Below are 22573 nucleotides of genomic sequence, written 5' to 3' on the forward strand. Positions count from 1 at the left end.
CGAAAAAAGGACAAACAAACAAAACAGAAACAAAAAGGGTAAAAAATAGGAAAGACAATAATGAAAAACAAACTGAATTTTTCTTTCATTCATGCAATCCAAATGAATAAAAGAAACACTAAAATACAAACATGTACAACTAAAAGAGGAATGGGAAAATATAATGTCACAGCCATGTGAAATGTTTAGCGTGAATTTGCTACAACATTCCATGTTCAAGAAAACCTACATAAATAATAATGAAAAAAATACATTTAATACCTGGTAATTGCCCTCTGGCTAGACGGATGTATAAACATACAAAGATAAAAATGAAATCCCAACATTTATTTATATTTATTCATATCAATATGAATAGGGAAAGGAAAGGGAGGAGGGAGATGCAATACATACACAAGGCTCACATATATGACACAGAAAGGCTTGTTTTTCTGTTCTTGACCCTCAAGATGTAGAACTAGTCTGTGCCCTTCATGTCTCACAGACAGAAAACATCTTTAAAACTTTGACAACAAGCAAAAGCCTCAAACTTAAACACAAATGTTCTAAACTGTGTCTAATTAATGGATACAGACGCAGAGTTTATGTCAATGCTGTATTAATGAAGACCACCCTGAAGTTAGGCTTGATTTCAGTAATTCATTTTTGTTTTTTCTATTGCTCCATGACTGAGGTGCTGTACTCATGTGCAGCCTGGGCTAAGACTTGGTAATCATACAGACTTTACGAACATACAAGGGCACAGAAAACGTGTAGAAGAGTTAAAACAAAAAAGATTCAGCCATGGCAGATAAGGCAGATCAAGGCTTACTTTCACTTTTCACTCTACTGACTTCAACACAGACAGCATGGAGGGTAACATAGACAGATGAGTTATTTAAAATTCCAGACACTGCTATATGAAAAAAGGTAAATGAACTATTGAGGAAACAAAACAATTAAATGGGGGTGCAACACCATCTACATAAATTGTATAAAATATAAAAAATAATAATACCATCGAAATGACATGGAACAAATGATTCAAATAATAAGCCGCAGTAGCCAATAATGAAGGGTTTATGGTTTATCAGTAATAAAGTGATTAAAAGTCTAAAAAAGCTTGTTTTATAATATATTGAATTTTCCAGGAGAAAATAATCCCAGCGGTGATACTAAACAGTCAATATTACTGGGTGAGTTATGGTTATAGAGTTGTAAGTGGCAAAACATATACTTTTCCTCTGAAATATATTGCATATGTAGGAACGTGCAAAAGACAGAATCATTTTTGACGTAGTTCTTTTTGGCTTGATGCAGTACTTCATCAGTTAACAAAACCAGAGGCTCTGAATGTTATTAAAAGTTGTGAATGTAACAGAGGAGAGTAACCTCTTTGCTGTTTCACTGACAGCTTTTGCTCATTTGGTTATGAGAGCATGAAAAAAAATTAAATTGATGCTGGCCTCATTAAAAACTCTGTTCTTACTGCTTTACCAAATTCAAACGTGGTTTGTGATACCATGTGGTTAACTGCTTTTTTAGGTAAAAAGTGCATATTGACAAAGAGCAATAAAAAACGTATTTCAATAAAATTATGGGGGCTTCAGCGGAGTGCTTAGAGGTGTGTTAATCACTGATGAAGGGAAAGAACGGCAGTGCCATTTGAAATGGCAGTAATGAATTCAGACAGTGCTCTCACTTTGTGACACCTAATTACCTTTTCTGTACAGGGAAGTTGTCAGTTTTATAGCATCAACATCATTAAGTGCTTTTGTTAGCCTTGTTGTTACAGTGACCTGACATTTTCAGAAGCAGGAGAGAAGCCACACGCCCAGGCTGCACGCACGCTGGGACGTAAGTGCTAATTAAATTTCTTTTAGACCCTTCAGGAGGGGGAAGGAAATAGGTGCTCAAGAGGACGAGGGAAAAGTTCTGGCGTTCGAGCAAGAAGCAGTGGGGAAGCCTGAGAGTGCGTGAGCATCCCAAGAATGAACCCTTTTTTAAACGTGGAAACGTCTGTGAGATTTCTGTTTACTGCCTCGAGTCAGACTGAGGAAGGTGGCTGGAATAACAAGGCACTGGGGGCAGACGGGTTGGTGGGAGCCTGTGCCTCTGTCCTCAGGTTGGCCTTAAAACTCCATTTTGTGTCGCTTTTTTCAGTGACAGCTGTGTGTGAGGTGTGGTCAATTGTCACCTCCAGCTGGGGTGCTAAGTGTGGTGTGGGTGTCGTACATGCTGCTTTTTAGAGGTCATGTGACCACGCATCACGTCCTACTCCCTGCCTCACATACCTCAGATGGGGTGAGTCAGTACACTCCAGGCTGGCACATTACACTGCCATTTAAAAACGTGCTGTTTTAACAGATGAGGCTGACGTCCCAAGTCTAATTCCATGACACTATTTATCACCCCTTATAGCCGCGGATATGTGCTTTATCATGTATTCCCCCCCATCCTAATTCCAGCCTTTCCGTGGATACATTTAATAAATTGGAATTAAAATTGGAAATGGTGATAAATGGCGGGCAGCGCAACCCCAGATGACATTTATTGCTTTTCAGCGCTTGTGTCATTAGCAAATTAGGTTCATGGTGGAGGCAAGCACAGTCAATACGTCTTGTGCTCTTGATGAATATCAGCTTGCCACAGCCAAATATACTTCTGCAGTTCCTGTCATTGTTAATGGGGCTCTTCTTCACTGCCTTCGACTGCTTTCGCTCTTAAGGTCCCCTGTCTGTGACCCTCTGCAAATACATATGATGCAGGATCATTCCGTTTTGGGCCAAGCTAAGGCTCTGCACAGATGCTCAGCTCATTGGAGAAAGCACACGAATTACAGAAAAGCTTTTGAGGTTTCCTAGGTATTACAAGTTGTCATATCAATTAAGTGAGCTTAGTTCAGTGAAGATCTTCCATAACTTTTCTGGAAGTCCCTGCAGGGGATGTTTATAAGGTTCTTCACTCTCAGGCTCCATACATAGCTCCATTACATAATGAAACAAACTTTTAATTGGTGCCACCTAACCTTTCAGTTTGAGCCTGTGGCTCTTTAAAATGATCTACAGACTGCTTAAAATGTTCTGAAAGCAGGTAGATGCAAAACTCACAAATTAACCATACTCTGTGGCTAAGCCACAGTATATGTGTTATATGTTGTGTATCTGGTAGGAGATGGAGTGGTCAGACAGAATGGTATTGACATGGGAGTGCTGTCCTATGACTGAAAATACATTCTCTTCTTTATTTAGCTCAGTCTGATATCATTCAATGTGAAGCCCATAAAACTGAATATATGACCTGAGAAGGCATCTAGATCTGAGATGAAGATACCTCACATTCCTCAGAAGAGATTTAATGCTTTCAAACATGCAAACATTTAGCTTCAATCTGTTGTTCCTGTTGGTCCTGTTGATCTTGATGGTATTCCCAATATGATATATGGGATTTTTGCAAATCATTTTAACATCACTCATTAAAAATCACTGTGGGGTAAACTTAAGGCTAAGGTAGTTGGCTACTTAGCTAGCTACAAAAATTAGAGGAGAGATCAGATTAAAGTTTTTTTGATTAAATGAGTGCCCAAAAACAACTATAGCTGAGCCACCGTTCATCATATTCATGGAGTAACTACTAGATATCTAGCAAATCCAAGAAAGGTTGCAAGCCAGGGAAATAATCATAACACAGTGGGCTAACATCTTGTCTGTCCAAATCTAAATGTGTGTACCCTCTGTTGCAAGAGGAGAGACCAACCTCCTGGGTACTTATCTCAGTAATGTTCATTATACTATGTACACAGTAATTGTTACAACAAAGAGAATTAAAGAGTTCTTATGGTAAACCAGCATTCCAACTCTGAAATAAACAATGTTTCAAAAGTCCATTTGTTAACTAGCTAGTTCAGTAGCTACTAGCTAGCAAATTCAGCAGCATCATTACACACTGTTGGGAACGTTAATATATCAACAGTATATCAAATTTGGTATGTCTTACGACTTTCTACTCTAAGAGTTAAACAGCTAACCTTAAGTTCAGCCAAATATGGATCTTGGATTTTGTGAATATGGATTTTGTAAAAGCCTGCCTAGTTGTGTCAATATTCATGATATACTATGGATTCTTGTGCAATACCACTTTATTATAACATAGCTGGTTGCTCAATATTGCAATGCATATTATGGAAATCTTCAAATGTGATTTATGCAAAAGAAAAAAGACATCTGTATGGAAGCCCTTCAAATACCAATCTATGAACAGATGACACATCTTGAAAACAGTTCCGTGACCAGATCCTATTATTTTCCAAGATCTTTGAGGCCCAAACAAACCTCCCACTCATGTCAACTTGTTGGTTCCTCCAAACTCTCCATTTGTGCGTATTTCAAATATTCCTAAGTGAGCTGTCTTTCATTAGTATTGCTACCTTTAAATAAAGGCTGTCAACAGCAGCAGCAACAGCACAGCAACTGATCATCTGTTTTCTGTACCATACCTGAAGTTTCATTTGCTCTCTTTTTCTCTCAGTTTCGTGGAGGTATTGAACAGCACATAATACATCACTGTATGCTTCATATTTTGTTGTCTGTGACTGTCTTCAGGAAAGAAAAAAGGACTTCATCCAAAAAGCATAAACTGGTCTCAGAACAGCTGGACTCTGCTGGACTCTTAGGGTGCAAGTAAAGAAAAAAAATCCAGACACTGAGCCAGACCAATCACTTCCTTCTCCAGCAACCGAATTATCGCTCCCTTAGCTGCACCGTGGTTCCGCCAACTCACCGTACACATACAGCACATATTCCGCGCTGCTGGTGCCCAGGTGGTTGCTGGCTTCGCAGCGGTATGTGCCGTTATCTGTTTTGTTTAGAGAAGTGATGGTCAGTTCCCTGCCCTCCACGATCATCCTGTCCAGGTCAGGTAGCTCCCCTCCGTCCTTCGTCCATATCACCGGGTCAGGTCTGTGGAATAAATGCATGCAGAGGGGAATTGCGTCCGTACGTTAAGCAGGGTCTTCAGGCAAAGCAAGATCTAGTAGGTTTTGTGGACCCAGGCTGTAGTATAGATAGTAGCATAGACTCAGCGTTCAAAATTGAATTTGGGAGAACCTTGGGTTTACATCTGGACCCTGGGAATATGAAACGAAACTGTGTAAAATCAATATACAGCGTGCCTCTTGCTTATGCCATTATCAAGCCATTTGAGCCTCACATAAGAGGCAATTGAGTTCAATTTTTTTAATGAGTACAAGGAGATATTTTGTCTTCACCAAGGGTTTCTGGCTCTGGAAGACATGAACCTTGTGTTCATGACTGGCAAGGAACTCTTAGGAATTACTTAGATAACTACACACATATACAAGGGATGCCTATCCATTCTGTAGCAGCCTTGACCTTGAGTAAACTGGACATACATCAACAGCATTCAGACAGACATCAGTCATGGCAGCCTTTTAACTTCAAATACTTCTATGAGAAAACCTCTCTCTTTTTTTATTTTCAGTTTATCATTTTCACGACAACATGCAAACAGTTTTACATCTGTAACATACTTTCAGTAGAAACATACAATTACAGTTTGAAATTGACAACTTTGTAAGCTAACAGATACATTACATAAGACAGCTTTCAGCTACCCAAAACAACTGACTTTTAAATCCCATTCAGCCTGTTGGGTATACTGTGGAGATGCAGAATATTGCTGCGCATCCACTATCCTGACAATCCTCAGGCCACACAAAGAAGTTTACTGGTTCACACACTCACTTGAAGTGAAAGAGAGTGTCATGGTAAATGGTCTGTAGCTACCCAGAGCCTTATAGCATAATTTCCAAGTGCTGACTTATTCCAATTGAGAAACATTGTGCACCACCTGTTCTTGGCAACAGAAAAGTATATAGCTAGCTCAAAACAGCACTTGTTCAATATTTAAAGTGAATTTTAACTGCAGTTAATGCAATAACTTCAACTTCAATCTTGGCAACTGGAATATTAGTGATATAGCTTTTCCACTTACGAAGGATTTCCTTTGGACACACATTCCAGTTTTAAGTACTGTCCCTCCTGTGGGAATGTCAGGGAATGTGTAATCTCCACACGTGGGGCATCTGAAGAGGAGAAAAAGAGAGAGTAAGAGTGCAAGACAAGGAGTAGAAAATGGCATTGATCAAGATAATGCGTTTAGAACCGTAGAAGAGGACAGGAAGTTTTCCCTTCACTTTTAAATAATCCATGCAGAAAACACTGCTCAACAGGGGGAGAGTACTCACAATGGACCTCCAAGACTTCAATGGCCTGCTGTGGAGAGGAGGCCAGGGACACATGGTCCACCTGGCAGGTGTACGCCACGCCGTCATCGTTGCGGTCCACCTGCAGCTGCAGAGAGCTCCTGACCGTGAATGTCTTCCCGCTGGCGTTCACCTCCTTGGCGCCTTCAGCAACCCAGGAACACAAACAAAAAAGCGCATTTTAATCTCACACCGGCCAGGGGGGTCCAAATGCAACATAACCTCTGCGTCTGTGCATTGACGGCAATCTGAAAATGGTCCCGTTTTGTTTTGTTTTGTTTTTTTTCAAGGTTTCCAAGGACTGTTGAATGACAAAGAAAAGTGACACTTTTTGTGTTCTTGTCATTGTTCAGGGCGGCCAAAAATGCATCAGCGGCCAGTGAGGCGGCTACTGTGAAGGATAGGACATTGTTTCTGAAAACACAGATCGAGGATTATGCGAGACATATCCATGTCTGCCAAGTGTGAAAACCCCTCAGCTCAGCTGTGTTTGGAGCGACCGAATGACTATGTTTCTCTAAAGCTCTTCCTCAAGCGTAAAGATGCACACATACATGCATCCTATCCTAGGCTAATCTTGGTCCGCATATCCTCAGAATGGCTGAAAAAGTTTCTTCTTTGCTTCCCTGTAACTTCAGTATTACAGTTTTACAGCTTTCTACTCCAGACATTTATGCCTATCCCCTGTTCAAAAAAAAAATAAAATAAAAAAACAAACAACAAAAAACAGTGTCTCTGGCAGCTGCATTGATTATATTTCAGCTGTTCCTGCCCTTTTGCCTCTCTTTTCTTAACCAGAACATAAGCCTTATTTCTGAGCGGGCCTCTGGTCAATCTGGAAATCTTTCCTCGCCTTAGCATGAAGTCAGTTGTTTGTGAAAATCAGCATTTTTGACATCTGCATTAAGCAGACTGCAACATCATGTCCTTAGTTAGGGATTTTTCTAACTTTATACCACTTTCTCCCCTTATCCACACTGTGAGGCAACTCCTTTCATATAAACACTCTCAATTTTGTACTCAGTGAAGTATTATGCATACTGTACACCTGCAGAATCGAAAGCAGCAGGGATCCTGTGAATCGCGGTTTGGCACACTATTTACTGTAAGTTGGCTGAACTCCACAGAGGGTTCTGAGTGGTGTTTCTTAGTCCTTGGCCCTCAATAGAACTGTGTGTGCTGAATTTAGTTCCAAGCGGTCTCAGTTAATCAAAGTAGATTGAGTTGACATTTGACTGCTGACTTGGATTTGAGTTCTCCTAACCTGTATTTACAAAACGTAATTTGTGGAAGAAATGTTTTGTTATATGTGGGTTTATGTTACTCAAAAAGACAAAAGTGAAGCTACAGTACTTCACAATATATTTTTGATATGTGCATCTTAAATTATTGATGACACCAAAGTTAACTGACAATATTCTACTGTTTAACTATTTTAGCGCTTGGTATAACAGTTAAACAGTAGAATATGATCAGTTAACTTTGATGTCTAATTTAATATGCACATAATAACAATATATGGTGAAATACTATAGCTTCACATGTCTTTTAGAGACTGTGACTGTAACCACCACACTGGTGTGGTAGATTTTAATAAAATTGAGGAAAGTACCTTTACTTTGATATTTTGATCAATGTCAGTGTTCAATTGCTGAATTACACCAAGTCTACCTAGCTCAGTTCTAAATAACACTAGCATTCACAGTAGTCCACCCAGTAGCAGGAAACAGTGGCCTATAGTATTAGTGAGCCATTTAAATGCTGTGTATATCTTCCTTGGAATCCCAGATGCTGTGTTTGATACTGTTTGAGGCAGCAGTCATGTGCCACTTTTGAGCCCCTGCCAGGCTTCACTGTGGATGTACTAAGGAACATGGGATACCTGCTGTTGAAGTGTCACATGCTTTAGACAGGTGTGACTGAGTTCCCTGGCAAGACAGCCCACTACCTTCATCTGCCATAATTATAGCACTGACCAGAAAAAAGATGAAACACACTCTCATCTGCTTTGACTTTTGTTTTCAAAGTGCATTTAATCCAGTATATCTTCTCTGGTGTGTGTGAGCCTTACACTGCCTGCAATAGCATTAAAGAAGGAAGATATAACTCACTCATTTTCCAGTTAAAAATTGGAACTGGAGTGTAATGTGCAGCTTAATGTGTCATGGAGACACATTAGAAAATGTCATCAGCCAAATCCAGATATAATGAAAATGACTACTTAGGAAATCACATTGGCTTAGCATTCCTTCCTCAGAGATTTTAACACTGAAATACAATACACCATTCTAGACACAAGTGCAATAGACATTTTTGGTCAGAACAGGTTGACATTAAGTATATTAATACATTTAAACTATAGTTAAATGATTAAACTGTAACAACTGAACTGTGTAATTCTGAGAAAGTACCATGCAGCTACTTAAAAGGTGAGAGTTTCAGATTAATCTGAGGGCTGGGTCATTCCAAGAAAAAAAATTCAGTAATCAGGCATAAATTCAAATTTATGTTCCACATTAGTAAGTGTGTCACAAGTACTTAAACATGCTGTAGTTAAAACATTTAGAGTTTAACAGTCTCTGGCCTCTTGATATGAAATGTTTTAATCATTGCAATATATGGTATACATTCACAATTACTGTTTGCACAATACCCAATGAAACATACACACTGATTAATGTATTCATGGTTTGGTCTTCCTTTCATATTTTGTCAGATATTTAGCAAAATAAATAGTATCCTTCAAAGAAATCAAAAATATTAAAAAGTTAAAAGTTGCGTTTCCATTAGCTTTTTACTGTTCAAGTACAAAAGATATTATAAAGACCTGCCAAAGGGGGAAAGGACATTTAATCAAATAGTCAGAGGATACTACCTTATTTGGAGTTACAGACAGCATTAAACAGTGAGGTCACCCACAAAAATAGCCTGCACAAGGTAACGTTTGTTATTAATTTCTATTTGCGACTCTGTCCATGGAGGAGTATAGAGGCGCATCTTTAACAAGCCAGGATTCAGTAGGATTAAATGAGACAGAGATGCTATTAATAACGATTCATCTGCGGTCATGACATATCAGATGAAAGGCTGCCAGAGAATTCCGAGTCTGAGAAGAAAGAAATCTTGCTTTTGTATTTGAAAGTTCCCCCTTTTCAATACATAAATTATATCCCATCGTTTCACTCAAAGCTTGCCTGTGAACTTTTCTGAATTTCAATGAAGGGGAAAAAGAAGTAGTGAATATATTCTGATACTTTACATGACACCAGTTCTGGGGAGCAGTGCACCATACATTTCTTTGAAAAGTGTCACATGGAACAAGATAATTCAGGACGTCTGAATCCGTAGAAAAGGAATTGTTGAGTGCTGACAATGTGAAAGTTACTTTTAAAGGGAAGTTAAATCAGGACAAAAGCTGCAATTACAAAAAAATCTCAACAATCCCTCTATTTTTGTCTGGCTAGCTGAAAGTTATCATAGATAAAATGGAGTTGATTTCAATGTACGTATGTTGATTTTTTTTTACTTCTTGATTTGCTTGGATGAGGCCAACACACAGTTCATGGTTGCGGTTTTACAGTGTTACACCAACTATACCTCACACTTATGTATTCTGGTTGGAATCTTTTCAAAACTAATTTGTTGTGGGTAGCACCTGCCAGTCATATGTCAGGAGGGCCAATCTCTGTGCAGAGCCGGCACGTGCTCTGAAAGGCCCGAGGGAGATGTGTTCTCAAAGCAGGGGGGCTGAGCTCACACTCCCAGTCTTATTCAGCCTGTGAACCAAGCCCTTTTTATTCACTGGAAGCGTTTCCAACCCCCCCTTCCCCCCTGCAGCGTCAGTACTATCGCAGCAGAGCTGTCAATCACCACCGTCCGGGGAGAGCCGAGAGCATTGCCACCCCGCTCAGGAGCATCTGAGCATGCAGAAATATCATTCGGAAGACTGGAGAAGTGCAAGAAGAGAGGTGTATCGCTTTGGGCTCGATACCCCTGGGGTGGTCTGGGAGGGGGTGGTGAACACAAACAAATAAACAAACCCAATGAGTCTGCAGCGATTCAGATTTCAGACTCAGTGTGGAGTGATGGAGATGCATGTTCTCTAAGCACAGCACACAATTAAATGAAACGGACTCCTTCCACTTTATGACCAAACCGCACAGTATGTGTAGGGAAAGTTTCTTCTAATCAAGCTAACTTTAGACTGTTCAACTTCTCTCTCATTTCAGGTTCCTTTCAAAGGGTTCAATACATTTGGAGTGGTGGACTTTTTACTATTTAATTGTTCAGCTGAGACCCTTATCCAGGGAAACTTTCATAAGGGGAATTCAACACAGGCCTGCTTTGTGTAAGCATTAACACTGACTCTTTAACTTTATTTTGTATTGAGGCCTTCTATGCTTTGCAGTGTTTTGAGTATTCAGCTTATTTTACAGCCTTCTGGGTTTTTACTGCAGCTTTTGATTGAGCTCACTCCCCCGATTCTGAACAGAGAAAGAGAAACAATCATAGCTTAAAGCAATGAGAAGAAAATAAACCTTTGAAAGTAGCCCTGACTGCACATAAAGCAAGCCTCCCTATTGAGATAACACTTGTCCATATGTGAGCCATCTTTCAAGATCTATTTTCAATTTTTTACAAAAAGCCCTGATCCTAGCCTCCAAAAAGAGAGATCTAACCAAGGGTAACACGGGTAGCACAGCGAGAGAGGACAGAATCAGAAAATCATTTTCTTCTCTTCATTTTGAAATACTTCAGAAGTAATTGGTGGTTGAGAACATACACACACACACACACACATACACTCACGCACACATGCACAAAGAGTAAATGATGCTTAAATGTAGAGAAATAAAGAAAATGGTATAATTATATAACAAGTTGTAAATTTTTTTCTCACAAACAGAGAAGACAGCAATAATCATGGATTGATTAAAATATGGGATGAGATGTGTATAATTTCTTTTTAAAAACTACAATATCTAGTACAAAAGTAATATGACGGAGGAGGGGTGTTATTTCCCTGGGGTGAGAGTGAATTTTGTCACATTGATTTTGCCAGTAGACAAAAATAAATTAAGGTCAGCGTGTATGTCATTAATATTTATGAAGGCAAACCTATAATATTAAAAAATACACACACACACACACACACACACATGACCCTACCGGAGTATCAGCACAATGGAGGTCTGGGATAAACTTGAATCCTAATCTTCATTACACATACTGCCTTGTGTAATTACGTTCATAGCAGGACATAATTTGGTGCAAATAGAAGCGCTCTTTAACACTTATAATTTCGGTTTAAGGGTATGAGTCTCAGAGCTCCTTATATTGGAATGCTTTCCTGGTGTTTCGAGATAGCTGCCACATGTGCTGGGGCTGTGAGCAAAATGATTAGCATTTCATTTTCACACAGCAGATCAGAATTTAAATGCTTATTTCCACCTCAAACAGCAGGGATTTGGAACAACTGCAGAGACAAAGGTGACTGACTGATTTAGGCTATTCATCTGCTGTCTCACACGCCCACTGAAACAGACTTGCCAGAGAGAGAGAGGGAGAGAACAGTCTCACGCACATCTTAGAGGAACACTGGGAAATTTTTTTAATCAGCTACATGTATAATATTGTAGAGTACTTAATGCTAATTTATAGCTATAGACATTTAATTAATGAAAAGGAAGGGAGGTGTTGCACGAGATTCATATTGTTCATCTGGGAATTGCATTTTCCTCAATGTCAAACTGAAAGGTCAAATGGAAATCTGCATCTATTTTTACAGATTGCGCAGGTATGTTGACAATGATAAATAATGCTTACAGTAACAATACCTCTGAGAAGTACTTAAATTATCACTGGCAAGTATATATAATGGCAGAAACACTTATAACTTGGGGAAGGATGAAGTGTGGACACAAATGACAAAACAAATGTCATCTCAAAGGAACACTTTCAGGAACGATTTCTTTTTCCTTTTTTCCACGCAGATCTGCTTCATGCCTGAGGTGCTCTGTTTAAAATTACGGGCACACACTGCTAGACACTGCAAAAAAGTGCACCAGACATAAATGCTTTCAATTCTGTTTACAAAATGGTTTACTTGGCTTCTCTTAATTTAGCCCAATTACACGGCCAGAGACACAGTACCCTGTGCACCTGGCAGATAGGGCTCTGAACAGAGAGAGAGAGTTCAAGGAGGACTAAAGAACAGACTGCTACTCTTCCGATTTCCCTCTATGGCCCTGCTCCTATTAACGTTCTAGTGTTGGGATTAGCACGATTAAAAAGAATGACTGTTAAAATGGAGAGGATGACAGTTAACACATAGCATCGTCATTACCTGTGCAAATACACAGTAGCCACAATTTCCAGAGGCTGCATAGCATGTCTGTAGACTTTATCAGCACCAAAGCCTATAAATCATATTTTCTTCACAGGAGTAGCCACTTCGGTTGTACACACTATGGATAGGCTCACATGTTCAGCTGAACTGGAGGGAATCACAAATGCACACACAGATTACTTTCCATTTCGAGTCAGATTTGGGCACCCAGCCATCTCCTCTCACAGAGTGCAACCTCCCTTCTGTACATGCTCATTGATCCAAGGTGCTATTCTGAGATAATCAGTTTCCCTGTTAACAATCAACTAGGCAAAAAGAAGATGAAGAATCAGGGCGAGAGAATCTACTGGGTTTTATGGCTTTTTCCACACATTAATCAAAGAAATGCACTGTTAACATACGCATGAGTCAGCATAATGACACAGAGAATATATTACCCACTACATTACTTTCAGTGTTGTGACTCTCCCTTTTCTCTACGAATAATTCGATTCTAGTCAAAACATGTCTAACGCTCTGAATTACACTGAGGTAGCCATTTTACCTCAGCAAACATTCATCCAGTATTTTTTCCCAACCAGTAGTATAACCGTTGTTCATGTCTGCAAGATATTTTTGGTGGTGACTTTCAAATTTATAGGAAAACATATCTTCCTCCAATGTATACAAGAAGAACTAACTCCAGAGGGAAAAATCCTTTCAATAAGTTTTCATCTTGACAGAGGAGCTGTCTCTAATAGTATATGGCGTCTCGGTGCTGGCCTTTCACTGTCTGATGCGTGCATGGCATTTCAAGAGGAAAACCTCATCACATCAATCACACTGCCTCTCTGGGCAGAGTGAGCCACCAAGACTTGTCCTCCATGGAAAACGTTCAATAAAGAGCACATTTCCCATTTGCTGACATCAGAAGGCAACTTATTTCCCTCTCTAAAAAACAAATTAAATCAAAGGTCGTGGAACTTATGATTTTGGTTGCTCTGCCCAGCAGCCACTTGGCTCCTCTTAATTTGCCAAAATAAATCCACCAGGGAAACAGCAATATGGCTGACGTTAACCAGGGCCCAGACTTTGTTAAACATTGAATAGGGAATCTGGCAAAGCAGATTGCTGCTGGTAGTTATTTTGGTGGACTACTAAGGTGCTCTATTCTCTCTGGATCAAGCAGAAACTAATACCGAAGTGCTGTTACGGGTACACCATAGGAAGTGCCATCTGCCAGATAAGGTGATAAGTTAATGTTCTGAACCAAGGAGAGGTGCAGATGCAAGTGGGGTTGGGGTAATGGCTTTTGTTACATTTGACCTTCAGTGTAACTGCTACATGCCTTTTATAGCTTACTGACTATACAAACCTAAAACTAGGGTCACTAGGGACTCATGTCCTTTAAGCTTCACAACTGCAATACACCCATGAAGACAGCTAGCATCATAACACAAAAATAATGACAATAAATTGAAAAAAGTCATGCTGCATAAGAGTCAGCCTGATGCACATCAGACCCCTGACAAAATATAGATATTAGTCTCAGTGTCATTATCAAACACTTCCACATTAACTCAGTAAAACCACCATGTCTATTGTCCTTCAACCCTTGCTATACATATGCCACATCATATGTTCTCCAGTTAATGTCAACCAAAACTGCTTTAGGTGTTAGATCTTTTCATTGGATAAGTTAAACATATTTTCAACAGAGACTTTACAGTAGCTAGCCAGAACTGTAAGAATGTGCAGTGCAAAAGGACAGGTTGACTCGCTCCATGTTTCACTATATACATTATCCATGCCTAACTGGGCCGTGAGCTCTGCAACATTTTGTAGGTTGTGAAGCAGGAACATTATTTTTGCTAACTGTGTAGCAATTTATCTTAGTATGTAAAATTGCTGGCTTGTAAATACTTGACAGCCTGGATAAAGTAAAGGCAAATTTAACCACTGAAAGCAAAATAAGTGTGGTCGAGAAATATGGAATATGGAACTAATTTGTCATTTGTATGCCTAGAGGTTTCCTAGGCAGAACACTTTCAGCTGCATTGTATATGGTACATAACGTAACAAATAACGTACAGCAGCAAATGTTAAAATGCTGCAAAATCATGGTAACCATGAAAAAGAAAAATATACATAAAGATCCAATGAACATTTACATGATAGGATGGAGCCCATGTCATTCAAAACTGGCACAATACCTCAGTTTATAAAAACTCTGAGTTCACTCTAGAGGTTTGGAACGTTTCCCTTTAACTTTTAGCATCAGTTTTTAGTCCTCCCAACTTTGGGTGATCTGTGAATTGCCCGGTATTTGGCATGCTGGTCAGCAACTGACTTTGATGGGATTTGTGAGCACATCCTCTGGACAGGACCAGGCTTAATGATTTGGCCTTTGATAGCCCGATGGAATCACAGCTGCTGGCTTCGATCCGCAGCACATAAGCTGTATTAGCTCATCTAAAAATGCCATTCTGTATTAGTCTAGAAAACACATCTACTGCGAGTGAGTCACAATTCTGCACCGTAATTATTTCACCTTTGCTTGATGAAAAGGTAAAAGGCAAAACTGGCTGGAAGTGTTAGCTGTCCACAGCAAAACGGGCTGGCACACATTTTCACTGTAAAATGACAGGCAGACTTACAATCAGCCCGGTGTGAGAAAGCTCTCAACCACAGTGTGGCAAAAGCTATTTGTGATGCTGTGATACAGGATAAAATGAAGGACTTAAGCAGTGAGACTTGCAGCTGTTGCCAGTCATTAGACTGTTATCCCAGGCAGTGTTTTATGGAAAGCACATTGCAGCAGCATAGAGAGTCTGAATCAGAGCGCCTGCTAGGTTCTCATTATCTGAAAAGAAGCTGAGGCAGCTGCTCCAAACGCCTCTTGTGGGCATGGGACACCAGTCTGTCACTCCCCCATCAGGGGAAACCTACACCACATTGTCACCTCTCTGTGAGCAATACTCAAGACACTGGCAAGCACCACTTTCATTGTTACTGTACAGTACATCTTAGCTCTGGCCCTGTTGAGACAGTGCGCTTTGAGGATTTGTTTGATGTAAGGAACCCTACCCTTCTAGGATACAGACTTTTTTGGGGAATACATATTTTTTCCCCTACTTTTTTAAAATCTGAAAGTGAAACGTTTCTGAGAGTGAAAATGCAAACTTCAAATTTAGATTTAGAAATGGGAGGTAAAGGTCTCCAAGCATGGAATTTTCCATCCCATTTTTTTGCCAATTTTTCACTTCAGTCAGTCACAAAGCTACTGTATGCTTTGAGGGCTACAGTGTGCACAGGTGTGTGGGGGTTGCCATAGTGAAGAATTGCACTTCGTTACCTCCAAGGAACCTCACTGTAAATGCAAAAAAAAAAAAAAAAAAATCAGAGGGTGGTAAATTGTCATTTAAAACTTCAATATCCCAAAGAAAGCTGTTGGAAAATGGATGGGAGCCTGGGTGATTGAAAATGCCATTAGGTGCATGATTTATTGATATCAAGCATGAGTCAGGGGAAGCACTAGAGATTACATTTTAATAGTAAGTGATTGATTTTAACATATATGTGTTATGTAATGCATACGTATGCCCACAATTTATGTAATAAGAGATACAGAATATTTTAGGTCACTGGATTTGATGAAATTGGCTGTAGATAAAATTCGTCTTTCCTTCTTCAAAGTACAATTGTAAAAAATACAGGATTTCTTTTCAGTGTGGCTTGACCACACATGGGCTCGTATGTGGCCCTTTGGGTGCCAGCAACCAATGTAAATGGAGCCACTGATATTGTCGAGATAAAGATTTTATGTAAATTTCAGTTTAACAGGGCATTGTCTTTGGTTTTTAGCTTCTCCTCTGTGACTGGATGTGAATGAAACTTCCTGGATTGGAGGATTGGCCACATGAAAATAATGAGGAAAAAAAATCAATAAATAAATAAGCAAAAATACTTCCAGTGACTACTATTGCATGTGTTTCATTGTGTTTAGTCCTGTCAGCTTCCTTGCAGCCCGCATCTTATATCAACTTTGTACTCAGCTCAATGTACTTTTCAAAGCGGGAATGTAAGAGACTATGCAAGCTGTCATAGTGAAAAAGAACGCAGATGAATTGGCCTGATTCATAATAAAAACGAGGGGTGGAAATATTACTCTGAAAGGGATTGGCTTGGGGAGTCGCAGTGGGAAACACTATGGGAAATAAAGCTGAAAAAAGACTGCCTGCATTCCGCCATATGAAACCTTGAGATATTGGATTCCTATATTACTTCCTATTCCTGTTCAAGTCACCTCTGAAGACTGTGCATGGAAATTTGAAGCAGGCAGGCACAGCGAACAGACAAGACGTTAATACTTGCTTGAACATGGTTGAATTCCCTGTGATCCCCCATTACTGTTCTTTATTCACGACCTAGCGGTTTACAATTAATGGTCAAGGTAAAGGATCTAACTCATAGGGGCGTGTCCATATATGTTCACAACATTCATGCTCACTTTTCAATCATGTTATCAGGGCAGTATGTTTGGATATCTTCATCTGTTTCCATAATGATTCATGAAATTTGCCTGTATCCCAGTGTTATACTGGACATTCAGTATTCAGACATTCAGAGGTGGTGGTGCCTGGTGCAGGGTCCCATTGAGTATCTGTCAGTGTCTTAGTGCTTCATACTGTTTGATCATTAGTGAGATTTATAACCTAGTGAATCAGGTATAAAGGTCATACATTAATAGGGGGTATACTGTAACCACAGCAGAAGAATATATTATAAGATAAATGAACTGTTAATTTATGATTGTGACCTTGTAACACTGTCCCATGTATGGAAAATAGAAAATATATTATAAATATATATTCTTCCAAACAGCAAAATTTTAAATTCAGGAGTATAATCACAGGGCATCTATGCAGTTAACTGAAGATGCATTTTCTCCTTACAAATACTGGTAGAAAAAACTGAGTGAAAATATGAATTAACATATCAGGTGATAAATGCTCTTTCTCCAATAAGTGACATCCGATAATTCAAGGCTGTTAAAAGCATATGAAAACACAGAATAATGATGATAACAGACCATTTAGCTCATCGTGGCTGATCATTTGCCTGGTGTAAATTATCATCATGTCAAGCTTGCTCTTGGAAGAGTCCTATGGTCTCTGGCTCTACTGAAAGTCCTGGCAAGTTATTTCATACATTAATAACTCTGTGTGAAGATATACAGTCTAGCGCAAGTGTATACTTACTTTAACTGATCTTAACCAGTGCTTTATAGTTTGGTTGACAACTTTGCTTAAAATAGAGTCTGTGGAGCATCTTATTAATAATCCCTTTAAAACTGCAAAAAACCTTAATGGTGACCTTTTGGTGACCCTAACTCAACACAACATCTAAGAAATATTCACCACAATATACTGCATATTTTGTGAAAGCAAATAATTAGTACAGAATTGAATACCATTGTATACCATTCTGACTGAAATGAAGATGTCAGTAAGTTATGCATGGTATATATGTAGCCATTTTCTTTAAGCTGTCATATTTTATGTTTGAATATATACTACAAAGAATTCCTTATTGAAAACATCAGTCACTGCTGTAGTCACAAGCTGCCCCCCCACTCCCCCAACTGAATACTCTGAATAAAGAAAGCAGTTCCTGCTGTGAAATAACCACATTTTTTAAGGAACTTTTTTTTTTTTTAATAAAGTGCTTTTGGCTGTCAAATCTGACAGAGAGAACACCTTTGTCATGTCATTAATCTTAGCACACTATTCCTTGGTTATCTGCATTCAAATTTTTGTGTACAACCTCACTTTTCATCATCAATCCATGACACACATAGTCGTGTTTTACGTGTCTTAAATCATGTACATGTCATTACTGGATTACATTTGATATCTAGTTTAAAAATCACATCCTTCCTAGTTGACATAAGCACTGCGTATGTTAGGTAGTATCTGTCACATGAAAGGGTCTGTCAACATTTTATTCCTTCTTGTTGATATACACCTATATATAACTCACGCTTTAGTTTATATGTACTAGCACAGCTTTCCAGTGGAAAGTATAGCCAAGACCAATAATTAAGTTATTCCTTGAAGTACACGGAAATGTAGTATGACTGAATACGTAAAAAGAAGGATGGTGTAACATGAAAGCCACACATTTTCAGTATGTCAGAGTGACAAATATGTTTTTTTTTTCATTACTTGCATGCATAGATGAAAATACTGTGCACTCTAACACATCATCAAAGAAAAGCTATTTAGACTAATGGCGTTAATTGTGTTCCATGGAGGTAAATTTCATCACATTTCATGTTGTTCCGAACAGTAGCCTAAGAACATTTCATGAAATTTCTCCTATTTGACACATCCAATGCTTGAGTCCAGAAAAAGCTTTGTCCTCTGAACTGCCTGTGTCACTCTCTACAACACATTACTGTGTCTGAAGGAATTTCTTGGAGACTCCAAAGACAAGTACAAATTCAGATGGCCTCTCATAGGTTAAAGACCTACATGGTTACCCTACACAAGTGATCCTGAAGCAAAAGGCATATATCATACTGTCTGTAATTCTGCTCTTTCAGGTTTAATGACTGAAACAACCTTCTCACACTGTAATTCCTACTATTCCCTGTTGAAAAAATGCAGGGTGGGGGTGTGGTTATTATAATCACACCACTCAAACACCTTAGGCAGGTGCGAAACGAGTGACCTACAGAGGTTTTATAGCATTTAAAAGTGACAGCATCAATTTTTTATCGTCTAGTTATGGTACGCTTGGAAATTTAATTTTTAAATGACATATCATACTATTTATCACTACCAATAGGGTTTGTTGTTTGCTTCCAAGCAGTAGTATTAATGAAAAACAATCTAGCACAAAAAAGGCTTGGCTTGTTTTCCTTGCAAAGATATGAAGAGAGGGCATACCAGTTGCAAAATTGAATAATCCTTACCTAGAGTATGTTCCTGGGTTACAGTCACTGCATTGCAACAGTGAACATTACTTGTGTGACGACTCTTGAAAAGATTTAAAGGCCAGGATAACGGGAAGTACTACAATAGAGGACTTCAAAAAGGGGTCCTCATGATCTGAACTTCTGTCAATACACACAGGAGCTCTGGAACACCCGAAACAGCAGGAGGCAGTTAATGTTTAATTTACAGCATATGTACCTGATGTAGCGTATGGAAAATTAATTTTTCACTTTTTAGTGGAATTAATGTTTTGAATTTGTATTTTGGACATCCCTAAATAGCTAAATAGTTAGAGAGGAGTAGAGTCCACTTAAAAAAATCACATAATATATTGCATCAGAATAGCTATATATACACTGTTTTCTGCCTCTCTATGTGCCAAGATTGTGTTTGAGTCATCTATACCCAGTTACATGCACAAAATGTACTTTCACCTCTGCAATAACTATGACATTTACAGTTTTAAGACAACTTTTATTTATTTATTTTTTTGGGAAGAATCTTATTTCTCTTGTGAAATGGATGGAATAAAACCGAAGGTAGCTCTACAAGATAAGAACAAGGCCAGACAGGGCTGTACAGTTTTGTACACTGATCAACCCACTATTTTTGCTATAAGATGCTATGACGCCCAACCCAGTAAATTGTTTTTGTTGAACATGCAAACAGTATTAATGCATTAGATTTATCTTCTTATTATGCTATTTTTATAAATAAAGAGAAAAAACAATTCACCCATCATTCAAGAAAACATAAAAAACAAAAATATAAAACTTGGATAAAAACACCATGAAGTGAAATCTTGTAAATTACTGCAATCAGTGTTAATTGAAAGAATGTGGTTTTTGTCCCACTTTTTTCATGCTTTCTTCAGACATTTTATTAGAGGAGTCACTTCAAGGACAACTAAACCTTTGAACATTATTATTCACATTGCCTAAAATCACAGTGTTGAAACTTAAATTGATGGCAGGTCAGCACTAAGCAATTGCTTTCTGGATATAGCAGAGCGCTCAATGAAAAGTAATGAGCTTATATTGAGCATCAGCCTCTTCTTTTGCATTAACAATCTCTTAATTAAAACAGGGGGTGAAAACCTTAGTCTCCCAGCTTATTCCCTTATCATGAGATTGCTTCAGACACAGGACAGCTGATTAAGTCATTCAAATTAAAACAAATGTGGCTGAAGATGCAACAAAATTTCCAGAACAAATTATAACAGCGGTATGCATTCTATAGGGCTACTTACAACAGTATGCAAATATAAGCACTACATAAAACTCTCAACCCTCAGAAAAAAGGCCAAAAAATTATACTGATTTTAAATACACCACTTCAGTATCAGACTGATAATAAGTCGTATTAATAAAAATGTAAATGATTGTATTGGTTTACAGGTTAGTGTTTAATACTTATGTATGTAATTATCATAATTTATAATTTACAGGGAAACATAGTAATATTTATACATACAGTGTCCTCTTAATATAGACGGATTGTAACTCAAAGATACACCAAAAACACTACACTGTTTTGGATATGTGTTTACAGTATGGTGAACATTCCCATAATCTATGGCTTTAACCACTACACCCTGCTGTGGTTCCATCATCTTTGTATGCAGCACAAGATGACTTTACACAGCTTGTGTTCACAGGTCTGCATGTGGTGTATTGGTTTGGCACAGGACTGTGGTCTTGAAGACTGTGTGTGGAAACCCCAGATTAGATACTGCTCTTGTATCTTTGTGAAAGATCTTTTGCTGGGTTTGGATCAGTAAACAGTCTGTTGTATAAATTGGGCTTAGGTCTGAGAACAGTGTCAGCAATTGCTGGCACTGCAAGAGACACCTGGATGTGTTGTTGACTAAACAAACAAGTAATAATCATCATGACAACCATTATAAGATTTGACTACTTTTTTGATTGAGGCACTCTACCTTACCAGATTTCTAATCATACGTCTTGAACTGAGACAGATATTTAATTGAATCGTGGCCATGGATATGCTGTAGTTGCAGCATCTACTTCAATCACAAGCTATTTTTCACCGGTCAGGAAAAGGAGACCAAAGGAGCATGGATGTGCCCTTGTGCCTGACAATAAGTCATGCTGTCTTCCTCACACACTGGGAATTCATTTCCAACTGACTCTGTCCATTGGAGAGTCCTTAATTACCATAGCAACATGGTCTAATTAGCACATGCATTTTTAGAGCTATGGTCTTCGACAATCTCTGGCTTCCAAGGCTGCACAGAACTGGCAGCATTTTTTCTGAACACAGAAATATTGAATGCATGATGAGAGAAGTCCCACTTCAACTTGCCATGAACTTGTTAGACCTTCTTTTTACACAGAATGAAGTGCCCCTTCGCTTTACAGCAAGTGCTACAAACAGACAAAATGGATGTGGATAAAGACTGATCAAAGCACTGTTTTTACGAACCAAATCTCAACAAATTGTATCAGGCGTGTAACTAGACAAGAGGGGTCAAAGGTTTTAATGGGATCTGTGGTCTGGTCTGATTGCACAGAGAACTGCCCCTACCTTTGATCTCCTTCTCGTTCCTAAACCATCTGATGTCTGCAGCTGGTTTGCTCCCATAGGTCACGCAGGTCAGTGTGATCTGGTCACCCTCCACAGCAGGCTTTGGGAGCCCATCGATCTCTGGTTTTTCTGGCACTCCTACAAAAACGAGAGGAATAAAGTTTAGTCCTAGTTCAAATGCCAGTCTGTTTAACATGCACTCTGACTCTGCTTTATATTCAAATCCCTTTTATTAATGTAAACTTGAATGTAATGCTTTCCACTGTCCATTATTTTTCTGTTATTTTACTAGCTACTGTTTGAGGTGGGTTATTAGGCCCCATCTTCATAAAGTCATAGCAGACTCTGTGGGAACAACACAGACTGTTCATTCATCACGATAGAGATTTGTACTGAATGTAAAGAAACAGATTATGTTTTTAGTCCAAACATTTC

At 38.8% G+C, this 22573-nt stretch overlaps 1 protein-coding gene across 1 annotated transcript in view; it reads right to left on the reverse strand.

Moving 5' to 3' along the window:
- Positions 1–22573, reverse strand: part of LOC118775372 (cell adhesion molecule 2-like) — a 316581-nt gene that overhangs the window by 15703 nt on the left and 278305 nt on the right. Inside the window, exons 5-8 of the mRNA XM_036525265.1 lie at positions 22139–22276; positions 6245–6406; positions 5992–6082; positions 4759–4937 (exon numbers count right to left, since the gene is read on the reverse strand). Of these exons, the coding sequence (XP_036381158.1) occupies positions 4759–4937; positions 5992–6082; positions 6245–6406; positions 22139–22276 (570 nt within the window). The remainder of the gene's footprint in view (positions 1–4758; positions 4938–5991; positions 6083–6244; positions 6407–22138; positions 22277–22573) is intronic.

The sequence above is a fragment of the Megalops cyprinoides genome, chromosome 3 (assembly GCF_013368585.1).
Source record: "Megalops cyprinoides isolate fMegCyp1 chromosome 3, fMegCyp1.pri, whole genome shotgun sequence".
Lineage (NCBI taxonomy): Eukaryota > Metazoa > Chordata > Actinopteri > Elopiformes > Megalopidae > Megalops > Megalops cyprinoides.